This window comes from Xenopus laevis, chromosome 3L, assembly GCF_017654675.1.
Source record: "Xenopus laevis strain J_2021 chromosome 3L, Xenopus_laevis_v10.1, whole genome shotgun sequence".
NCBI lineage: Eukaryota > Metazoa > Chordata > Amphibia > Anura > Pipidae > Xenopus > Xenopus laevis.
In genome coordinates, this window is record NC_054375.1 from 92,425,704 (window position 1) to 92,449,104 (window position 23,401).

The 23,401-nt window shown below is 37.0% G+C and overlaps 2 protein-coding genes and 1 pseudogene across 5 annotated transcripts in view; 2 read left to right on the plus strand and 1 right to left on the minus strand.

Moving 5' to 3' along the window:
- LOC108710279 overlaps positions 1 to 1,960 on the plus strand; it is a 19,315-nt pseudogene extending 17,355 nt beyond the window's left edge.
- mest.L (mesoderm specific transcript L homeolog) lies at positions 1,188 to 21,504 on the minus strand. 3 transcript variants are annotated; one of them, XM_041584786.1, is made up of 13 exons: positions 21,486 to 21,504; positions 20,924 to 20,981; positions 17,245 to 17,399; positions 15,706 to 15,785; positions 15,247 to 15,324; positions 14,661 to 14,797; positions 13,488 to 13,546; positions 13,333 to 13,373; positions 10,945 to 11,015; positions 9,357 to 9,458; positions 8,209 to 8,285; positions 5,863 to 5,926; positions 1,188 to 2,449 (listed from the first exon to the last, which is right to left on the minus strand). In XM_041584786.1, the coding sequence occupies exons 3-13, from the start codon at positions 17,396 to 17,398 to the stop codon at positions 2,332 to 2,334; spliced, it is 981 nt and encodes a 326-aa protein (XP_041440720.1). In that variant the 5' UTR covers position 17,399; positions 20,924 to 20,981; positions 21,486 to 21,504; the 3' UTR covers positions 1,188 to 2,331.
- LOC121401523 (small lysine-rich protein 1-like) overlaps positions 21,114 to 23,401 on the plus strand; it is a 6,931-nt gene continuing 4,643 nt past the window's right edge. For both annotated transcript variants that reach the window (XR_005966314.1, XM_041586595.1), the window contains exon 1: positions 21,114 to 21,673. Coding sequence is in view for 1 of the 2 variants with exons in the window: in XM_041586595.1 (XP_041442529.1) it covers positions 21,597 to 21,673 (77 nt within the window). In the remaining variant the exon portion in view is untranslated. The remainder of the gene's footprint in view (positions 21,674 to 23,401) is intronic.

Sequence of the window (23,401 nt, forward strand, 5' to 3'; positions counted from 1 at the left end):
ATTTTGCACTTCTGTGTGTTAACCAGCATACAATTCAGGGTATCAAATGAAATCAAGGCAAAGTGAGAGCAAAACATATTCCAATGGTTTGCTAACTTGCTGCTAGTTGGGTGTTTTGCTGATTTTAGCCATATTGCCCAACCATCTGTCCATGTATGGCCAGTCAGGGGGCTAGTTAGATAATCCTGTGATCCGCAGATTGAGTGTAAGATTATCGGTCCTGCCAGACAAGATGTGGCTCTCCCAAGAGGTTTTTGTGGTCCCTGCTAGTGGGGGTATTGCTGTTGGCATCACTGTTGTACTACTACGTGGCTCTGGAAAATGTGGCATCATGGATAGCAAGATCATTTGAAAGCAAGATAAACAGAGTAATTTAACTTTATATTTTAAAGAATATTGAGCCCTTTTTTTTGTTTTGCCATTCATTTAATACCAGCCTTTTGAAAATCGAGGCCAATATCATTCCTGCAGCGACATTGTTTCTAATTTAAACATTTCTATGCAGTGTTAGTCTCCTCTATAAACCTGTTTTGACAATAAAACATTTTGAGACAGAATATGGCATGATTTGTTTTCCCAAAAAAGTATATTAATGTTTATAAAAGAAATTGTAAAAATGTGTTTCTGTTGCCTAGAAAGGGGGAGACACAGGCACCATAGGGACCAAACACCTTCACACTCCATGGAGGTGAGGTCTGCAGTCATCAGCTGCAATTAAAAAGCAATGTCAGCAAATACTAGCAAAGTGTATGTAAATGATTTACCCACAGGAAAGCAGATATGGTAAATAAAAACTTAGATAAAGCTGTCACTAGGCTATTACTGTTATTATAGAGAAATGACCTCACAGGAGAATAAAGTACATAGTATCATAAGTGAAAAGGTTACATATATATTTTTTTTTTTTTCTGAAATTGAAGCTCTTGGCAGGAGGAATTACTCTATTCTCTTGCTTTGAGAATCTTCATCTCCATGGTGCCTATGTCCCTAAATGTAAGCAAAGAAAAAAAATCCTTTCTCCCTGGTTGATTGTGGTCTCAGCAATTAATCAGGATATCAGCACTACATTTTGCACTCCATTGCTCTGAAGCAAAACACATCTGCTCCGTTCTGTACAGGAGTCCAGAACATCTCCAGGATCTGGCTGATTTTCTGGAACAGTTTTAAGAATTGCTGATGTACAGATGTAGTTATAAAATCTTTTCAGTTTATTTCACAAACATTAGATCAACATCTGCCATTAGAAAGTCAATGTTCATTTTACACTAATAACAATCTTGAAAATGTGTCGGATATAAAAGTATTGTAAACGAACGATGTAAACAGGAAGATTATTTTTTGAGTAGGACAGGTGGATCACCATTGGGAAATCACATTGCTGGATACATGTTATTTAGATTAATCTATATATGTCATTTACATAATCACACATCATATAACTACAATTGAATAATTGTATCATTTTTCTATTGTGGACGTGGGGAAAGCTAAATTGCATATCCGTACCAAGTAAACAATGAGATGTAGAAGAATGTGACAACTATTTCTCAGGAAAACACAAATTTTTACATAGTAAGGTTTGACCGTATGCATTTTAGAACACTGTAGGAGCCCTGTTCATGTTGTCTTTTTTTAAAACCCATGTGAAATTGTGATTGTTTTTATAAAAATAATCACTGGCAATGGACAAGTAGTTAAGCATCCATTCATAAAGTAGAAATTGGAGTTCAGAAGTGCTGCCAGACCATTTTCATGTTTATAATGTAGATACTGGTGTTGAGAAGTGCCGACAGCCCTTTTTCACTGCATATATTCTTTTTATTCAGTATTGCTGTAGGTCTGTATGCACACAGTCCAAGAGTCCAGTGCAGAAGAGATTATTTGCATTGCATAACTGCATCCATATCAGCTTAATGGACAATACTTCTTTGCATTTGCAGAGTTCCAGGTCATTACCTAAGATAAGATGTATGAGAGATTCCATGTTGCTCTATAAAAACTGTTAAGCACCCAAATGCTTCTGGTAACACAGCAGACTGCTCATAAAATGGCTAGTGGAGTTAGCCACTAAGGAAGCATATTATAATAAGACCATGGATATGTAATATAAATACAAATAAAGGCCTCTTGATGGGATATAGAACAGCAGTCCCTGAGAGTACATTTTGTCACATGTAGAATTAAGTATCAGTCACAATAGAATCAATTGAGCAATGAGCTGTAATTAAACTGATTTATCATCACATTGCCAAAACTCAGTTGCAAAAGACATCTGGTGAAATTCCATATGAGCCTGGGCAGAATCACAGAATATAAATGCATTTGCCTCTTTCAGAATGAATTAATGAAGTTCAAATAGGCATTTAGGAAACCAGTGGGATCCTCCAGTTGGGGGTAGTGACTAATATGGTCGTCTAGAATAGTGAATGACGATTTTGGAATCATGTTTCTATGGGAAAAAAAAAAGATAACCATTTCAGACAAATGGGAAGTGTTAAAATACAAGGATTTTAAAAATTGACACATTAAGTCAAATACAGCAAAGCTTTCAATGGCATGGATATAGATGCAGGAATACAGGTGTGTCATCAGTTGCTGGACTACAATTTCCAGCATACTTTAAGATATTATCAATTTAAAGGGACGCTGAGAGCTGTAGTCTTAAAGCAGTATTGCACAAAAAAAACTTTTCCCCAGCTCTCCAGGGCCCATGCAGAATAATCCTCCAATGAGAATTCCAGTTGATCTGTCTAAATATGGCTCCATGTTTTTATTCCTGCATTTGGAGTTGGGAACATTAAGCACAGTTTCTCAGCACTAAACAAGTTTGTCCTTTATCCCCATGTTTTATTCCAGTGTGGAATACAACGGCCCCAAAATGGCACAATAATCTCTGTATGTCTGATACAAGCAAAACAAGTGACATAGTGCTGGAAATCAGCATTCACACTAGTCGATTCTCTTGCATCAGTAATTTAATTTTTGGTGAGTTGAATTCTCATTGCTGACTTGGTGTCCATGGGTAATTACTTTTTTTCTCAACTTCTACAGAGAACTAGGGGGCGCAGTGGGACACCTTTATAGTTGGGTTTAGTGTCTCTTTAACATCACATTAACACGAAGGGGGTAGTTACATGTTCTCTGATGCTGACCCTACTGCTGTTTGGGGGTCTGATTCTAAAGTAGTTTGTTTCTATATCAGTGTTCCTTATGATTCTTCAGCATTATTAATGCTTTAAGGAGGTTTTATTACTTTAAATGGAAAATATCAGATAAAAATGCATTTGTGTTTAAAATATGTAATTAGTCATTTAGAAAAGTACAGGGAGAGTTTATTTACATTCTGGAAATGTTCTAATCACTTTCTCTACATCCATGGAAATATTTGTTTTGATTTGCAACCCACCTCACCACCAAGTAACATTTACAGCAAGACCCATTGTTATATTTTTACTGCTGTTAAATGAGAAACAAACCCCTTATTAAAAAAAGCCCTACCCGCACCCCACATAGACCCTCTCCCTCCTCCCCCCTCCAGCCTAGCTGCCCCTAACTTTTTACTTACCCCTTGGCGCAGATTTAGGGATCGGAGTTCAAGGCAGCCATCTTCCGGGTCTTCGGTAATCTGAGAATGAGATCAGTGGAGCGGCGCATGTGCAGTTGGAGAAATTTCCTGGTTTGCATGGAACTGTGCATGCGCTGAAATGGACGGAAATTGCCAAATCGCCAGAAGAAGACACGAAGACCCGGAAGATGGCTGCCGTGAACTCCGAACCCTGAATCTGCACCGAGGGGTAAGTTAGGGGCATTTGCCTGGGGTAGCAGCTAGGCAGGGGGTGAGGAGGGAGGGGAGTCTATGTGGGGTAGGGTTTTTTTAATAAGGGGTTGTTTCTCCTTTAAAGGACAAGGAAAGGCAAAAAAGTAAAATCCCATTTTTACTTTCTTTAATGAAAAAGAAACCTATCTCCAATATACTTTAAATAAAAAATGTGTACCGTTTTTATAAGAAACCTGACTGTATGCAGTGAAATAATTCTCCCTTCATTTACTGCTGTGGATAGGAATTGTCAGATGGTCCCTAACTGCTGAGCAGGGAAACAATCATACTTATGAACAGCAGGGGGAGCCCCCGCCTTACTTCCCAGCCATGCAGAACTCAAGCAGCTTTGTTTATGACGATCCCTAAGCAGCCCAGACCACACAGAGCATGTGCAGGGTCAGGGTCAGGCAAAGATGTTTAACAAAGTTACAAGATGACAGCCCCCTGTGGCCAACTTTGAAAGCATAAATCATTTGTTTGATTAGGCTTTGTGGTGCAGTAAGTTCATGCTTATGTTTAGTATACAAAATACAGCCTTTCTAGCTTTATTCTATTTTAGACTTTCCTTGTCCTTTAAAGGTTGTTTTTTTCCTTATAACATCTATACCTGTTATAAATGCATTTTAGAATCTCAGCTGTCAATCATATATCCTCACCAATACACCGCAGCCATAGCAATTATATATAGTTTCCTTTTTTAATTCTTACATGGTGTTGCTCTCTTCACATTACCCCATCCCTCAAAATGCTTATACTGGTGTAGCCTGTGGCTAGGCATGTGCATCAGATCCTTCTTTCTGCTGCAAACAAAATGGCATCTGCCTGCTTGCTGTGATTGTGAATTCCAAAAGAATGAAGGAAACACATTAAATCAGTGTAAGGAAAGTTTATTTTGCTCAACTAACATAATAGATTAGAATTTTGGAATTATAAAAGAGTTCTAGTGTATTTTGTGGTTTGTTTGCACTATGTTATGTATACATTGGTCTGATTAATTTTTTTACTCTCATAATATGCACCTATTGTAAAGAAAATGCAAAAATGATTTAAAAAACAAAAACCCTCACAAATGCTATGTAGGCTGCACCTCTGGTGGGGAGAACATTTTTACATAATAAGCACTGCCATTTAAAGGAAGACTTTACCCCCAAAATTAATATTTAAGCAACAGATAGTTTATATCATATTACCGTAAGTGGCATATTACCAAACTGGTCTATATATTTAAGTAAGTTTTGTCCTTCTACATTTCTTGCCTTGAACCACCATTTCGTGATGGTCTGTGTGCTGCCTCAGAGATCACCTGACCAGAAATACTTCAACTCTAACTGTAACAGGAAGAAGTGTGGAAGCAAAAGACACAACTCTGTCTGTTAATTGGCTCATGTGACCTAACATGTATGGTTTGCTTGTGTTCACTGTGAATCCTACGAACCCATGATGCGGCTATTTTTTAAAATGGCAATTTTCTATTTATGATTACCCAATGGCACATACTACTAGAAAAGTATATTATTATGAAAATGGTTTATTTACATGAAGCAGGGTTTTACATATGAGCTGTTTTATATAATATCTTTTTATAGAGACCTACATTATTCGGGTGGTATAGTTCTCCTTTAAAGTAATTTGGTAAATATTTCATTTTATAAAGGTGTGGAGCTAATCTGTGGAATGCTTGGGACCAGCTGCATGTTGGTGGTGAAATATGATCAATACTGAAAAGTAATTTAAAACATTATTTAAACTCAATAAGATAGTTTTGGATCCAATAAGGATTTATTATATCTTTATTGTGATCAAGTACAAGGTACTGTATCATTACTTCAAGGAAAAAAAAATTATTTGATTATAATAAAGTCTATGGGAGACCAACTTTCTGTAATTCAGAACTTTCTAGAGAACAGTTTTCCAGATAACGGATCCTATACCTGTACAAGGTAAAAACTGTAAGGCAAATGGCATTCCTGTATTTTGGAGCATTCTTCATAACAAATGCCATACCTACATTGGATACACGGCAATCTATTTGTCTTACTTACTTGTAATGTTCTATAAACTCAGGGTGAGGATTTACAGGATCCAAGGGTCCATAAATAAGATGCACTGTGAATATAAATATATAATATGACTATCATACATGCCAGTAGTATTGTGAAATCAAGACTTTTTAGTATCTGCCTAAAACAAATAATGAATATCACCTGAGAATATTAAGGGGCACATTTACCTAGGGTCGAATATCGAAGGTTAATTAACCGTCGATATTCGACTGCCGAATAAAAATCCTTCGACTTCGAATATCGAAGTCAAAGGATTTTGTGCAATTCGTTCGATCGAACGATCGAAGGAATAATCGTTCGATTGAACGATTAAATCCTTCAAATCGAACGATTATCCTTCGATCAGAAAAACCTTGGAAAGCCTATGGAGACCTTCCCCATAGTCTAACATTGGCCACGGTAGGTTTTAGGTGGCGAACTAGGGGGTCAAAGTAGCCAATTCGATGGTCGAAGTAGCCAAAAAAAACAATCGAAAATCAAAGTTTTTTTCCTCTATTCCTTCACTCGAGGTTAGTGAATGGGCCCCTAAATGTTCTAATGAGATTTTATTACATAAACTGCGAAAACTAGAACTGGAAAGACACAGACATATATTATATCTAAAGTGAACACTTAGCTATCCTAAATACACTTTCTACATAGCAAGATGAATAATACAATCATGTTTTCATGTATTTTATATATTTTAAACCTTAAAAGGACAAACAAAACAACAAAAGGCAAATTCACTGGGGTTGCCAATTATTTACTGAATGAGCAGAGTCAATGATCCTGCCTGAAAATTGGGCAGATATCAGTCATACAGGCCTGTGGGGGGGGGGGGGGGTTAAGAACTATGAGGCACTGCATATGCCTGGTATAATGCCAGCCTGAAAACTGTAAATGTTCTAGGAGACAATCTTTGCATGGATTATTATTTGAAGCTTCTGATGTGTACTGTGGTCTGCTCAACCCCTATAAGGGTATATATAAAAAAAGAACATTGCACAAGTCAGCAGGTCAACAGGTACCAGAGTCTAGAGGCAAGAGTCTAATGCCAAATTGTTTTTTTTTTTTTTTTTTTAAATAAATTGTTTAATTTGATTGCATAAAAATCCATTCTAAAACAAAAATGTTGTTGCATTTATTGCATGTGCTTAAAGGCGAACTATTATTAATATAAGCTGCTTCCTCATACTTAAGCAAGTAATACAGTTAAAAATCCTGCATTGTTTCTGAAATAATCACGGTTATATTCACTATTCCTCTCTCAGCATCTGTTTCTCTTCATTCTGTCTTCATGCAGTAGTTGGGTGTCAGATGGATGATCCAATATATCTTATGGGGGGGCTCCCTTTCCAAGCAGAAGTATTAGAGCTCACTCAGATAACTGATTCCAGTACAAACAAAATATAACAAAATAACTGCCTTTTGCACAAATATTGCACGTAGAGACACAGGATTTGTGGTGATTTTAATAGAGTGAGCTATAATACATCTTCTAGGCAAAAGGAGCCCCCTATAAGATATATTGGATCATTCATCTGACACCCAACTCCTGAATGAAGACAGAATGAGGAGAAACAGATGCTGAGAGAGGGATGGTGAAAATAAACTTGATTATTTCAGAAACGATACAGAATTTTTAATTGATTGTATTTAGAAAGTTTCTTATTTCGGTATGCTGAATCCAAAATTAAGTTTTAATTTTTGTGATAGTTCCCCTTTAAGTCCTTTATTAAGCAGGTCAACAGACGGTGTTGCCTTTAAAAAGATTATCAAGAAGATCAGATTACTCTATCTGCAAATAACATGAGATTATCAACATTGCTGATATAAAGGAACTAGAGACATCTGCTGGAGTGGGATTTTTCTAAGAAGCATGGCTATTAATACCTCACCAAATTCTAAATGACCCTACTGTACAAACAGGCAAAGCAATTCACTTACAATATGTTATATATCGATTCATATTTGGATTCAATAAGATCTAAGGTCACTTCTGGCAATGGCCACAACTACATTGAATGATACGAATATCAATTACTTAGCTATCCTAACATCATGCAGTTTATATCAATTATATCAAAACATTTTAAAATTGTGACTGTCATGATTATTCATATTATTAATAAGTGTTTATAAAGTGCGAACATATTCTTCAGCACTATACAACAGAAGTGTGGAAATCAAACAGATTACATACAAATACTGACAAATACAATGTTAATGAGGGCCATGGTTAGAAGTCCTTACAATTTAGGACCTCTAAATAAGGCTATAATAAATAAAATGACCCAAGAAGAGTGACAAAATAATGTGGACTTTTAGCTGTCAAACACTTACATGGAGCTGATGTATTGATTAATGCTCCAACCCAACGGTCTCTGTACTTCCTACGCTGGTTTATAAACTGTAAAACACTGGAAACACAAGCATTTTAAACAGCCATTTCCACACATTCATATTCACGTACAGGAATTGTCTTCATATATCAATACAATCTGTACAGTAGAACTTCATACATTGAATTTTAAAGAAGATACAGGTCTTTAGCACTGCCTAATGATTTCCATTTAAACATTATATTCACGGCATCCAGAAGTTAAATTATTCAGCCAGGACATGCTCTGCACATAATTCCTATTATGTTTAGGACTTAACAATTGATCAGTAAAAGGGCAAGACTGTAGTGGCTGTTGGTAGAGAGAAGCTGAAGAGTGTACTTAAACCAGTAGGGTACATTAAAGAATATATCATTAGTAAGGTACCAAGAATTGCAGGGGGTACTGTGCAGTTCTATATGCAGCATACCATGATCATGGGACCTGTGCAGTACTGGAGCCGTGAGAGAGGTCACTGCGTAGTGTACAGCAGTCTTTTGGGTCAAACCAACCAACAATGTTAAAAACATAGTGGAAAAACGTCCCAAAAGCAGAGGATAGGGAATGATATGCTGGGCAGGCAGGTGTCTGGATATATTTAACATATATGGGCTTATTTATAAAGCTGTGTAAAAAATGCAACAAAATTTGCTGCATAAAAAACAGCATACTTATCAAGCTATCTACTTATTTTTAGCGACCGCATACCTCCTTGACCAAATCCAGCATAACTGTAATTAGCCGCTTGACAATGCAATGTGAGATATGCAAACATACACAACAATCTATCACAGCTTTTTATATAGCTTTTCCTAAAGTGACTTCTGGCAGACCTACAGTAGCTTGCTGCTTACATTTCCCAATTGACTTTAATGGACTACGTGAGGTCTGAAGTGGTAAACAATAATGGCGTTCAGATAGCGTACAAATCTTGATCACTGTTCACTGTTTATTTTACACAGCTTTTTATGCGTTTTTTTTTTTCTGGTCGATATTGCTTTTACACAGCATAATAAATAGGCAATATAGTGTATAATGTAACATGGATACAAAAGCTGGTGGTGGACAAGTGCAGGGGTTTAAGAACCACCTTAATCCTTTGTACTTTACCTATCTATCACCAGGTTTCCATCATTATTCCTAAGGGCAGTCCACATGTCCCAGTACTCTGCCTCCGAGGGTTGTGTATGAGGGCCAAACACCTCGCTGATTCTGTTGAAAAAAGAAATTATACTGTCAAGAATGATGGTAATAATTTTTTATTACCTCTTGATTACAAACGATGTGCCAAACTGCAAACCTAGGATTCAACTGAATTACAAATCCACTTTAAAGGGTTGGTTCGCCTGTAAATTAGCTTTTAGTATGTTATAGAATGACCAATTTTAAGCAACTTTTCAATTGGTCTTCATTATTTATTTTTTATAGTTTTATATTCACTGACCCCATCTAAAAACAAATGCGATGTAAGGCTTCACATTTATTGTTGTTGTTACTTGTTATTACTCATCTTGCTATTCAGTTCTCCCCTATTTATCTTCCAATCAGTGCATGGTTTCTAGGGTAATTTGGACCCTAGCAACCAGATTGCTGAAAATGCAAACTGGAAAGCTGCTTAATTAAAAAGCTAAATAACTCAAAACCCACAAATACTGAAAAGCAATTGCACATTGTCTCAGAATATCACTCTCAGTGTTCACAAAATGGTGCCTGTCCAAGACTGAAATCATTTAAGTGTAAGTCAAGTTAATTTTGCTTGATAAACATAATAGAAAAGAGTTTGAAATTATTTCTAAGGTTAACAGGTCCTGTTGAAATATGATAAGAGAAGAGCAGGGAGGGTTCAATGCTTCATTGCAGGTATCTGGGCTGATAAGAAGGCCTCTTGCACACGGGTATTTTAATGCATTTCTATTGTATGGCTTCCACAGCAGGCACATTTGACTGACCTGAGTCTCCTCTATGTTTATTGTACTCTGTGTTTATTGTACAGGAACACATGTAAACCCCAAATGCAGATAAACCTGTGCATGTCCACTTTCATCTGCAAACAGTGTTTACATGTACTCCTGTTGTTACAGGCCCCATAGGGTCAGGTCAGTTAACAATGTCCCAGTGTTGTGAATTAGAAAAAAATCATATCATGAGAGTACAGCTTAAATCACCAATGTGTAATATCCCTAAGGCTAGTGCCTCTAGGGGGCTGAAATCGGTCTGCTGAAATACGCAGGCTGAAAATCAGCACCTAACTGGGCATTAGCGCCTTCTCCTGCCTGCACCCGGAACTGTTGTACAGGCACAAACGGCTTACAAAATGCAAGAGTTTGCATTATTGTGCTGAAAACAGGCAAGTGTACCTTCACCCGACCCAACACAACAGTTCTAGGGCATGCAGGAGAGGACACTAACGCATGCCCTATGTGGCACTAGCCTAAAAGGGGTAGGTGGGCTGCAACAGGACACTGCCAGTGAGGAGAACACACAGCATCTCTCAGTATGAAGCAGGTGTGTTAATGTTAAATAAAGTTATGGGAAAGTTTTGGTTTGCTGTATTTAAGTATCACATTTTCTGAGCACAAAAATTTTGTTTGCCTAGTGTTTCCACATTGTCTAACTTACTGTAGAAACAAATGATTTCTAATTATTTATTTAGTTTATGCAACCATGATTGAGCTATAGAGTTACGTATGAGCCATACCCTTTGGTAAAGAAATAAAAGTTCATAAGCCTTGTGAGGATTGGTGAAAATATCCCACCATCTTTGAGCACCTGAAAAGAGCAAATTCAGAATGATACATTGTTATATTATACAGAACATCAATTAAACATTTAGGTCTCTGTACGTACAAGATGTAACAGAAATACAAAACCTCTAATATCTTATATTTTATATTATATTATATGTGTTTCGCTCACACTATAGGTGAACTTATCCAAAAGCGAGTTAGCATTTTTGACACAATTAACAAAAATGGATGCAAAAAATACACGCAAGTATTTTCTGAAACCGCAAATAGATTTAGCAAATGGGCCTATGTGTGTTGATTTTGAAAATCACATCTTTATATAAACTGAGGAAAGGGGCATTTGGATCAAGGCCAAAAAGATTGGCTAATGGGGTTATTTATCAAAGGTCAAATTTTAGAACTGTGAGCTTAGTGGACCTCGAATGAACTCAAAAGAACTCACAACTCGAATGGTTTCTAATTTAAATTCGAATACTTGAATTGATCGAGTTTTCAGTGAAAAAAAACTTGTATCACTGAGTGAAACCCGATGAAAAAACTCGAACATCATCAAGGCTATTAACATCTTCAAATATTTCAAGGGACTTCTGCCATTGAGTCCTACATGACCGTGACAGATTTTAAATGGTGTATTTTCACATTCAAGCTATTTCCAGGGTTGAGGTATAATAAATCTTTAAAAAAAACTATTTTTTTTTTAACCCGAAAAATCTATTTTTGATCAAAAATTTTTGTGGAAAACACAACTCGACCTCTGATTAAAAAAAACCCCTAAGTGTAACATACAAGTAACATGTAAGTGTAACAAAAGGAGAACAGGGGTCTCCATTAAATATGCTGGAGATATGCTAATCGCAACTAATGGCGACTTTTCACACAATCACAATTTCTTTTCCTATAATTTTTTGTTAAAGTGGACCTGTCACCAGGGCTGGACTGAGAATTAAAATAGGCCCTGGCATTTCAGGTACACAGAGGCCCAATCAGCCCACACAGAGGCCCAAACAGCCCCCACCAGCCCACTAAATAGTGACTTTCTATGGCACCCTATAGCAGCCCCTCTGGCATTTGCCAGAACCCACAGATTGCCAGTCCGTGCCTGCCTGTCACCTATTCATAAAAAACTGTCTAATGAAAGTCCTTTGCAAATTGAACATGGAAACCAAATTCTTTTATCAAAACATCCATACCTGTTATAAAGGTGTTTAAATATCTGAGCTGTCAATCAAATTTTACCTGCCCCGCATGTGGGTCAGAGAATTACTTTCACTTTCCATTTAGTAATTTCTAGATGTCCATGCACTCCTCACATTGCCCCTTCCCCCATCACACTTTATAATTGTGTAGGGCATTGCGCATGGTCATTAGGTCCCCCTTTCTGATGCATACACAAGTTTTTGGGGTGATACACAATTTGTCTTTATAACAAATTGTCACAAAATGGCTCCTGCCTGCTTGCTGTGATTGTGTAATTCTAAGATTGATCGAAACAAAATCTAAATAATAAATTTAGTGTAATCAAGTTTATTTTGCTCAACTAACATGATAGAAAACAATTTGGAATTATTTCTTAAGGTGACAGTTCCCCTTTAACTAGGGATGCACCGAATCCAGAATTCGGTTTGGGATTCGGCCAGGATTTGGCCTTTTTCAGCAGGATTCGGATTCGGCCGAATCCTTTTGCCCGGCCTAACCGAATCCGAATTAGCATATGCAAATTAGGGGCGGTGAAGGAAATCACGTGACTTTTTGTCACTAAACAAGGAAGTAAAAAATGTTTTCCCCTTCCCACCCCTAGTGTGCATATGCAAATTAGGATTCGATTCGGTCGAATCTTTTGCGAAGGATTCGGGGGTTCAGCCGATTCCAAAATAGTGGATTCGGTGCATCCCTACCTTTAACATAATGCAATCATGATGAACCCATTTCAGGTTTATAATGATGCATTAATTTTTAAACAAGTTAATAAATCATGAAAGGCCGATAATTGAGGAAGAAAAACACCATTATCAGCTTGCTTGTATGGTGAATATACACTTCCCCATTAACTTCTATTGCATCTTATTTCATTATACATTTATATTTATAGTAAAATTGTGACCACGATTATTAAAAGCCCTATTGTGTACTATGGAGTTCAAGACAGAGAAAATTCTCAACAAACTGATTCTGGCCCATTACTGCTAAACTGGTACTCTTTCTGTGCTATGTAGTAAGGCTACACCACACCAGTGCCATTCCTAATCTCAACTGAATTGGGTTACAAAATGTCTTTATCAACATAGTGCTGTACTGCAAATAAAAAGGAAGTTTCAGATGACATTGAATTGGGGACTTACCTTCTGAATAAGCCTGGGATAGTGTTTCTCTGGGAAGATACCTGTAGGAAAAAAAGTTAATTTTTAAGCCATAATAATAATAATAATAATGTAGTATAAGGCTATACTTTAAATGACATGTATTTTAATTAAAAGCTGTAAACTAAACTACCTACCTCCATTAGAGAGACATAAACTTCCTATATTTATATGTCCTGTTCTTCTGTGATTATACCTAGATTGAATAAACATGAGAAAAAAACATGTAAAAAATATTTTATGATTCACTCTGAAAATTACAGGTACATGCAATTGTTAAGATAATGCAATAATACAAACTGCTTAAAAGGAGTCCAAAAAAAATCTAATGTCAAGCGATGTATGGTACATGCATGGGAAAGTGTCTAAATTATTTCTAATGTAATTATTTTTTTAAAAATAACATTACAGATTGTGTTGCTAGTTTTGTTCTGTGCCAACTGATAGGATGTGAATTACTGGTAATTTAAAGTAATGAAATTATCATCTCAGTGTCCTGTTCAATCACTTGATACTGGACTCCTGGACTGTAGTAGTCACATAACCAAATTTTAGATGTAGCATGTTTCAACACCAGCCCTCCATCAGCTCTTGAACTACAACCCCCAGTACTAAAACTGACAGCCATGCCCAGCAGTAAATATATTTTAATTAAATATTCTAAACTTTCGGGGGTTTCTTTTTCCTGAGGTTTCTTCATGAGAAAACTGAAGCAACATGTATGTTTTCCACCAGCGATTTAAATTATTGCCAGTAGGAAAGCATTTGCAGGAGATCAGTCGCCCACAGAAGAAGAGATTTATCACAGGCGACTAATCTTCTCGTTGGTCTTTTCCCTTGCTTGCAGTTACATTAGGCTAGGGCCACAACGACTGCCTGCATGCGAGTCGAGGTAATGTTTTCACATCGGGAAGGCAGCAGCGGACGAGTGGATTCTCTGCCTGCTTTTCTGCACAGGCCGAGATCCCACTGGTTTGGCCCTAACCTTACTGAACAAGCTTTCTGAAGACAGATACATATGCAGCACAAGTAGAGATAAAAATTAAGCTATCACTGACATCCTCAAGACAGGAAGATGGGCTCAAGCAGTAATAAACCAAAATGTTTACCTCTTTATATGTTCTGAATTTTTAACATAGATTACATTAAAAAAGAAATATGATCTTTTATTGTTGACCAAAACATAACAAAAAATTAAGGTATAATTTAAATGGCCCATTTAGATGTGTAACACATATAATCATTCACAAGGAATTTCACACCAGCCTAGAGTACAGTCCTTACAATGCTTTCCAGAAAATTGATCTGACCTGTGGAGCAGTTCTTGGGCAACTGTATCTCCATAATCATGGGACAGGATGTTTACTTTTTGATCTCTCAGGCCAAGGTGACTAATCATTTCCTCCACAATACTAGCTTGTTCAAAAATAGAGTACCGGTGGAGTCTCTGCAAAATAAAAGTTTACAACTGTACTTATCAATCTCTCCAAGCCTGTTGTATCCTAAAAAAAAATGGTCCTATGAAAATTCCAGAAAAATGGACAGAATCTGTTCCAATATGCATGGTTGTTTTCCAGTTAGGTTTGTAGGGATGTCATTTGCACTGTTGCAATACATGTTAATGATCTTAATTAGAACAGGGAACATATCAACTGCCAATGACATACTGCCATACTCGGATCAGGTTTAGGACCTTTAGACAGCAGCAAACAACTTTAGAGAATTAACACTCAATGCGGTCTACATACAAAGGTCCCATTGAACTAGGCCATACATATACAGATATTGTCATATACAATATTTCATAACATTTTCAGTTCGGGTCATCAAACAATAATGTATTTGCAATTCTGGCATTAACACGAGATAAATTATAAAATCCATGCTCATACTTACTGGCTTGTCACTGAAACCAAACCCTATAAAATCCAGAGCAATCACTCGATGGAATCTCTGGGTAAGACCCTCCCAAATCTGTGGCACAAAGAGAACATACATTACTAATCATATTCACACAGAACTCATCATCAAAAACTATAGGCTAGCTGCATTAAAAAATTACATGAACACTGTACTCATCCTGTTTATGGATTATACAGCTGGAATGACAATGTTAGCCACTTTGTGAAGTGTGTATACATAAGTTGCTTATAATTATTTTTCCTTTTATTACATAAAATCTTCCACTGAGATAACTAATTTTATAAATACATATAGCTAACACTGATTTTACAGCAAGAAAACCAGAGCCTTTATTTTCTTATATTAATGGAAAATAACCCTACATAGATATATGATATATATTTTTAAGTAAAACAGATTATTCTAATAGTAGTGCAGTAAAAAAAAAATCACCTTGTACCAGTCATAGCTTGAGGTTGGAAAGCCATGCAGTAGAATAACAATATCTGAGCTGCCAACAGCCCCCCATGAATCTGTTAAAAATGGAACATTTTTTATCCACATTTTGTAAGCAATGTCTTAAAACTAATGTAACAGAATATAAATGGAAGCTAAAAATGTATGCTGGCCTATCAATGTATTCTCCTTTAGTTAGCTTAACTTCACATCAACTCCTGATCAACTGAGCCTATCACTGTAATACAAAACACGTTAAATTATATATATATATATATAAATGCGGACATAAAAATGCGGACATATTTGAGGGTCAAAGAAAGAAACAAAATAGTAAATGTCAATTAGTAAACCTTCCTGCTTGCTTTCAATTAATCAGATTTTTATAAAAATCCATTATGTAAATAGAAATAATCCCACTTCTATTTTCCCAAACACTTACCATATATAGCCAATATCTTTGCCCATTGCACTACTATAGCCAATACATTTCCCAAACCCAAATATTGAGCTTTCAAAATTGGTTCTCATGAATTCTGGTTCAAAGTAATTACCAAGTACAGGTATAGAATCCATTATCCAGAACCCCGTTATCCAGAAAGTTCAGAATTACGGAAAGGCCATCTCCCGTAGACTATTTTATCCAAATAATCCAAATTTTTAAAAATGATTTCCTTTTTCTCTGTAATAATAAAACAGTACCTTCTACTTGATCCAAACTAAGCTATAGTTTATCCTTATTGGAAGCAGAACCAGCCTATTTGGTTTATTTAATGTTTATATGATTTTCTAGTAGACTTAAGGTATGAAGATCCTAATTATGGAAAGATCCGTTTTCCCGAGCATTCAGGATAATAGGTCCCATACCTGTACAAGAAGGAAATAAGTCTGTAATGCACATATGAAGCCTGCTCCAAGTCACTGCAGATGTCAGAGTAACTGATTGGTCTGCAGTGAGGGGGAGAAGTGACATTAACTGTGACCTCAGAAAAAAGAATTATTTGAGAGGCTTTAAGTTTAAAAATGAGGAATTAGGAGGTGTTCTATTATTACTGTTGAAGTGACCTGTCTGCTGCTTTCATTCTTTTTTTTAGTCACCTTTTCTATTGAAATACTAAGTGTATAGAAATATAGTATAGAAATACTAGGTGGTAGATCTTAATAGCATAGCATAGCATCACTTAAAGTGGTCCCTACATCAGTAAAGTCTGGGCACATTTGATCTAGTAGTATGGCCATCTTCCATGTCCTCTGAACTCATAAATAAATCTGCTTAGTCTGGATGGACATCTAAAAAAACAGTAGCACCCTCATTTTACTTATTCAGGAGACCACAAAAAAATTGTGTAAAATCCGGGAAATTGTAAATAGGAAAATATATTATGGAATGTAAAATTGCGGTTTCACTTTATTTACAAACATAGAATGGTATTTGGACTGCACATAAATTCCTATTTTGTTCTCTGTATTCCTAATAAAGTATCTTGGTTAACAGGTCTTGAGTTAGTTTGAGGAAAAAGTCGATATATATGTCACCTATGTAGAAAATCTTTTGCTCCTGAAAGTTAAAGAATGCCCCTGTTGACCTCCATGTGAAAAGTGCCGGGGAGAAGTTAGGAGGAGGGATGTGCAGATAGACAGCCAGAAAGGGAACAGTCAGCAGTCCAACCTGAATCCACCACTCCTTCATCCTGGAAACAGAACGAAAATGCAGAGCAAATTAGATGAACATGACCTCTGCTACACTATCTGTGCTAATCACTCAAATTACTGTATCATTTATGTAACATCTATTTCATTACACATAAAATATTTAATAGACTTTAGTAAGTCAGGGACAAGTTGCCTTAAATATACAAATAAAACTTTCAACAAGTTGTTCACCATTGAATAAGATTTTAGTATGATGTAGAGCTTTTTATTCAGCAGTTCACCAATTTTAGCAATTTGGTTGCTAGGGTCCAAACTACCCTAGCAATCATGCACTGAATTGAATCAGAGACTTGACAGTGAATAGGAGTGGGTTCTGAATAGAAAGATGAGTGATAAAAAGTAGCAATCGAAGTACTGTCTCTTTAAAAAAAACTTCGACTTCAATACTTCGCCAACTTAAACCTGCCCAATTGCTGTTTAGACCTCCTCCTGTGTGTTTTGCTAAGTTTTTTTTAATTGAAGGATTTTTTGGGAAAATTGTACGATAAAATCGTTCCATTCGAAATACGATCGGAGTACGATCGTTCTACAATCAGAATACAATCGTACGATGTATAAAATCCTCCGACTTCGAATGTCGGAGGATTCTATTCAATGGTCCAATTTCGAAGTTTTTTCTACTTCGAAATTCGACCCTTGATAAATCTGCCCCTTACTGTTAGCTATGCTGCATTGTTAATTAGGGGCACATTTACTAAGCTCGAGTGAAGGATTCGAAGTAAAAAAACTTTGAATTTCGAAGGTATTTATGGGTACTTCGACCATCGAATAGGCTACTATGACCTTTGACTACGACTTCGACTCGAACGATTCTAACTAAAAATCGTTAGACTATTCGACCATTCGATAGTCTCAGTACTGTCTCTTTAAAATAAACTTTGACTACATACTTCGGTAGTTTAAACCTAGCCTATGTTAGCCTATGGGGACCTTCCCCATTACTTTTCTAAGGTTTTTTTGATTGAAGGAAAATCCTTCGATCGATCAATTAAAATCCTTTGAATCATTCGATTTTTTTTACGATTTTTCCTTCGATCGCAGGATTTGCGGTAAATCCTACGAATTCGATATTCAAATTCTTAGGATTTTACCACGAGGGTCGAATTCGAGGGTTTATTAACACTAGATATTCGACCCTTAGTAAATGTGCCCCTTAATGTGTTATGTCCTGCTAACTTTATTTTGCAGTATGATTATTGGATAAGGTATTTTAGCATTTAGTCATGCTGTCGGATCAATTATTTAGTTTTTTCATTAATTTGCACAATTGTATCTGATTTTCTTGCACTTTTATTCATGCAATATTGTGTGTTTCTTAGCTGCAGTTTGGAGTAGCAAGACATCTTTATCCCTGTTGGATTCTTCTGAATGTGCACTCAACAAAAAGCCATATGGCTTTCCAGGGTCTTTGTATATTTAAGGGGCCTCACGATATATAATACACATATAGGCTTTGTTCACAGAAGGTTAACTGGCAGCCGGGAAAATCTATGCTTATTGGGCATCAAACTGTACAGTAGACCACTGGAGTTCATATTCATGATGTTTTATCTTTCTATGTAAGAAATTGGTGAAATAATTGAGACAAATTGCAAATTATTTTCATCATATCTGTCCAAATGGACAATTTTATTTTCATGAAAAGTTCCCTATTAAGCTATAGGTTGAGACTCAAGTAGCTCAGAACTGGGCCCTGTGCTGTTTAAGGTGGGTCTCTCACTATCCATGATGTCCCCTTCTAATAAACTGAAATACTACAAATCAGTAGACTGTAGTAATTAAAAGAAGTGTATATTTGTTATTAAACCAAGTTTTTGGTAGTTGGGTTTATAAAAATGAGTTAAATTTTAATCTAACATCTAGTATGTTATACAGTATAAGCAGTTTTTAGGTTTTATTTGGTTGCTAGGGTCCAAACTACCCTAGCAATCATGCACTGAATTGAATCAGAGACTTGACAGTGAATAGGAGTGGGTTCTGAATAGAAAGATGAGTGATAAAAAGTAGCAATAACAATATATTAGTAGCCACCAAAGCATGTGTTTTAGATGGGGGTCAGTGACCCTCATTTAAAGCTGTAAAGTCAGAATAAAAAAGCAAATAATTAAGAAACTATAAAAAAATAAATCACGAAGGCCAGCAGAAAAGTAGCTTAGAATTGGCCATTCTATAACATACACCTTTAATTGCACATTTATATCAAAAGATCAGTGTAGTGGATTCACATTAAGGTCAGGCCACACTGGGCGTTTTGGGGAGATTTGGTCGCCTGGTGATTAATCGCCTCGTTTTGAGGCGACCAATCTCCCCAAACGCCTTCCCTCACTGCGCCAGCTAAAATGAAAAAACGCACAAAGTTTCCTCGTGAGGCAACTTCGGAAAACGAATCGATGAGTGTGATTAGCGCCAAAGTTTTTTCATTTTAGCCAGCGCAGAGTGAGGGAAGGCGTTTGGGGAGATTGGTTGCTGCAAAAACGAGGCGACTAGTCGCCAGGTGACCAAAACGCCCAGTGTGGCCTGACCCTTAGACTTTATTCTTTATGAGAGATCCATGAATGTCAGTAGCTGTAATTCAATGAGATGGCTTAATCAGTATCATGTTGCAATGGTTTCAGCAGTGACCCAGCACTGGTACAGAAAAATACAGGGTTACTGAAATTAACTCTTAGTACAAAGCTGATTCAGGGACTGTTCCAAAAGATTTTTTCCCCTCTCTTAGGCAAACTGGAGGGGCTTCAGGTTTTTTTGCCTTCCTCTGGATCAACTTTATTGTAACCCTGAAGTCCTAACTCCTCAGATGAAGCATCCAATAATGTGATAGTCATTAGGAGAGAGGAGCTCAGGGGTCATGAAGCACCAGGGTCTAGGGCAGCATTCACACATGTAGCAGATGGCTTACCCCTAAGCACTTGCTATCACTGATTCTCTGGCAGTTAGGAGGGCTCATTTGGGAAAAAAAGGTTGAACTTGATGGACATGAGTATTTTTCAAGCTCATGTTATCTACTATGTTACTGTGTTAGTAGCTCCATGCACAGTGGTTCCAGCAATGAGCCCACTTTCTCATGGCACAGTGGCCCCAGGATTTTTAACACAAACTCCAGCAGTGACTCCCAGCATACCTCTCATCCTCTGTCTCTCTTAAAAATTCCCCCACCATATTGTGGAACTGAAATGAGGCCTTACATGATCTTCTGTAGGCACAGAATTAAACTGGCAAGGGACAGCCTTCACTCTGCATATTTGCACCATATAAATAATAAGCAGGAGCAGGACTGATCATTATGTACATTGTAAAATGTAAAAAAATGCCTGCAACATACTGATTAAAGTACAATGCAGAGATAGTGGTTAATTATTACACAGGACAACTCGGAGGGAAATGGTGGGGTCGGGGAAATAAGTTGTGTATACAGTAAAGGGGAAGGTATGAGCTAAGTGCCATGACAGGGCCTACAATTACTAGACACAACACCTAAGCCCTTCAGAAGCTGCTTACTGACCTGCTCAGCTGGACTTCTCTGTAGTCAGACGGCTGTCAGTTTCTAAGTTACAGACTGTCTGTACAGGAAGAAAAGATGAAAGCACTGAGCCACAATAGGCGGGGCCAGCAATGATTTGCCGAAGCATTACAGCGGGCGTTTCTGGGAGGAGAGGGGCGTGCGAGAAACTGCAGTAGGGATAATTATTGGCTTAACGAGCAAGGGGAGGGGTTTGCAGATACTGTCTACTAGGAAGAGTTAGGGACTGATGGCAAATTTCAATCTTTCATTTTACCATCCGCTCTGAGTTATGGGATGGGATTTACTGTCATTATGTAACTTTAAGACTTCGAAAAATATTTTTTAATAGTCACACTTATTACGTGTTATTGTGCTTGGCAGTTTTAAAAGCCGCACTCAACCTACGCGTTACTCAACGCACAGTACGACTGTAAATTGCTGTGGAGCAACGCTCCGTATTTACTAGATTACACTCTACGTTCTGTACATCCATCGACCTCATACGTGACATAGCTGCGCGCGAGGGTTAGAAAGGACAAAGACGTCTCCTACTGGTCCTTACAGCCCAAGTGGCCATACACTTTGGAAATAAGCACTTCCGTTTCTCCATAGCAACACCGTTATGCGCGCTTTCTCGCGTTTCCATAGTGACTGAGAATGGGTCAGCAGTGATATGAAAGTTTGGTTGCAGGAAACTACCACTGATGGAGATCTGACCCTAAGGGAGTCTTGTTTGTGCGAAGGAATAAGGTAACGCAGCTCTATATTCTTAGGGGCAGATTTATCAAGGGTCGAAGTGAATTTGAGGGAATTTTCGAAGTAAAAAAATTCGAAATAATTTTTTGGATACCTCGACCATTGAATAGGATACTACGACTTCGAATTTACTTCGAAGTAAAAATCGTTCGACTAATCGACCATTCGATAATCGAAGTACTGTCTCTTTAAAAAAAACTTCGACTTCAATACTTCGCCAACTTAAACCTGCCCAATTGCTGTTTAGACCTCCTCCTGTGTGTTTTGCTAAGTTTTTTTTAATTGAAGGATTTTTTGGGAAAATTGTACGATAAAATCGTTCGATTCGAAATACGATCGGAGTACGATCGTTCTACAATCAGAATACAATCGTACGATGTATAAAATCCTCCGACTTCGAATGTCGGAGGATTCTATTCGATGGTCCAATTTCGAAGTTTTTTCTACTTCGAAATTCGACCCTTGATAAATCTGCCCCTTACTGTTAGCTATGCTGCATTGTTAATTAGGGGCACATTTACTAAGCTCGAGTGAAGGATTCGAAGTAAAAAAACTTTGAATTTCGAAGGTATTTATGGGTACTTCGACCATCGAATAGGCTACTATGACCTTTGACTACGACTTCGACTCGAACGATTCTAACTAAAAATCGTTAGACTATTCGACCATTCGATAGTCTCAGTACTGTCTCTTTAAAAAAAACTTTGACTACATACTTCGGTAGTTTAAACCTAGCCTATGTTAGCCTATGGGGACCTTCCCCATTACTTTTCTAAGGTTTTTTTGATTGAAGGAAAATCCTTCGATCGATCAATTAAAATCCTTTGAATCATTCGATTTTTTTTTTACGATTTTTCCTTCGATCGCAGGATTTGCAGTAAATCCTACGAATTCGATATTCAAATTCGTAGGATTTTACCACGAGGGTCGAATTCGAGGGTTTATTAACCCTAGATATTCGACCCTTGGTAAATGTGCCCCTTAATGTGTTATGTCCTGCTAACTTTATTTTGCAGTATGATTATTGGATAAGGTATTTTAGCATTTAGTCATGCTGTCGGATCAATTATTTAGTTTTTTCATTAATTTGCACAATTGTATCTGATTTTCTTGCACTTTTATTCATGCAATATTGTGTGTTTCTTAGCTGCAGTTTGGAGTAGCAAGACATCTTTATCCCTGTTGGATTCTTCTGAATGTGCACTTAACAAAAAGCCATATGGCTTTCCAGGGTCTTTGTATATTTAAGGGGCCTCACGATATATAATACACATATAGGCTTTGTTCACAGAAGGTTAACTGGCAGCCGGGAAAATCTATGCTTATTGGGCATCAAACTGTACAGTAGACCACTGGAGTTCATATTCATGATGTTTTATCTTTCTATGTAAGAAATTGGGTGAAATAATTGAGACAAATTGCAAATTATTTTCATCATATCTGTCCAAATGGACAATTTTATTTTCATGAAAAGTTCCCTATTAAGCTATAGGTTGAGACTCAAGTAGCTCAGAACTGGGCCCTGTGCTGTTTAAGGTGGGTCTCTCACTATCCATGATGTCCCCTTCTAATAAACTGAAATACTACAAATCAGTAGACTGTAGTAATTAAAAGAAGTGTATATTTGTTATTAAACCAAGTTTTTGGTAGTTGGGTTGATAAAAATGAGTTAAATTTTAATCTAACATCTAGTATGTTATACAGTATAAGCAGCTTTTAGGT

Coding starts and splice junctions, on each gene's coding strand:
- mest.L (XM_041584786.1), bottom strand. CDS start 17,398: ATGAAGGAGTGGTGGATTCAGGTTGGACTGCTGACTGTTCCCTTTCTG. Junction 15,786..17,244: donor GCAAAAGATTTTCTACATAG/GTGACATATATA, acceptor CATTTTTAACAG/ATTCATGGGGGGCTGTTGGC. Junction 2,450..5,862: donor GAGTTTATAGAACATTACAA/GTAAGTAAGACA, acceptor TTTTTCCCATAG/AAACATGATTCCAAAATCGT.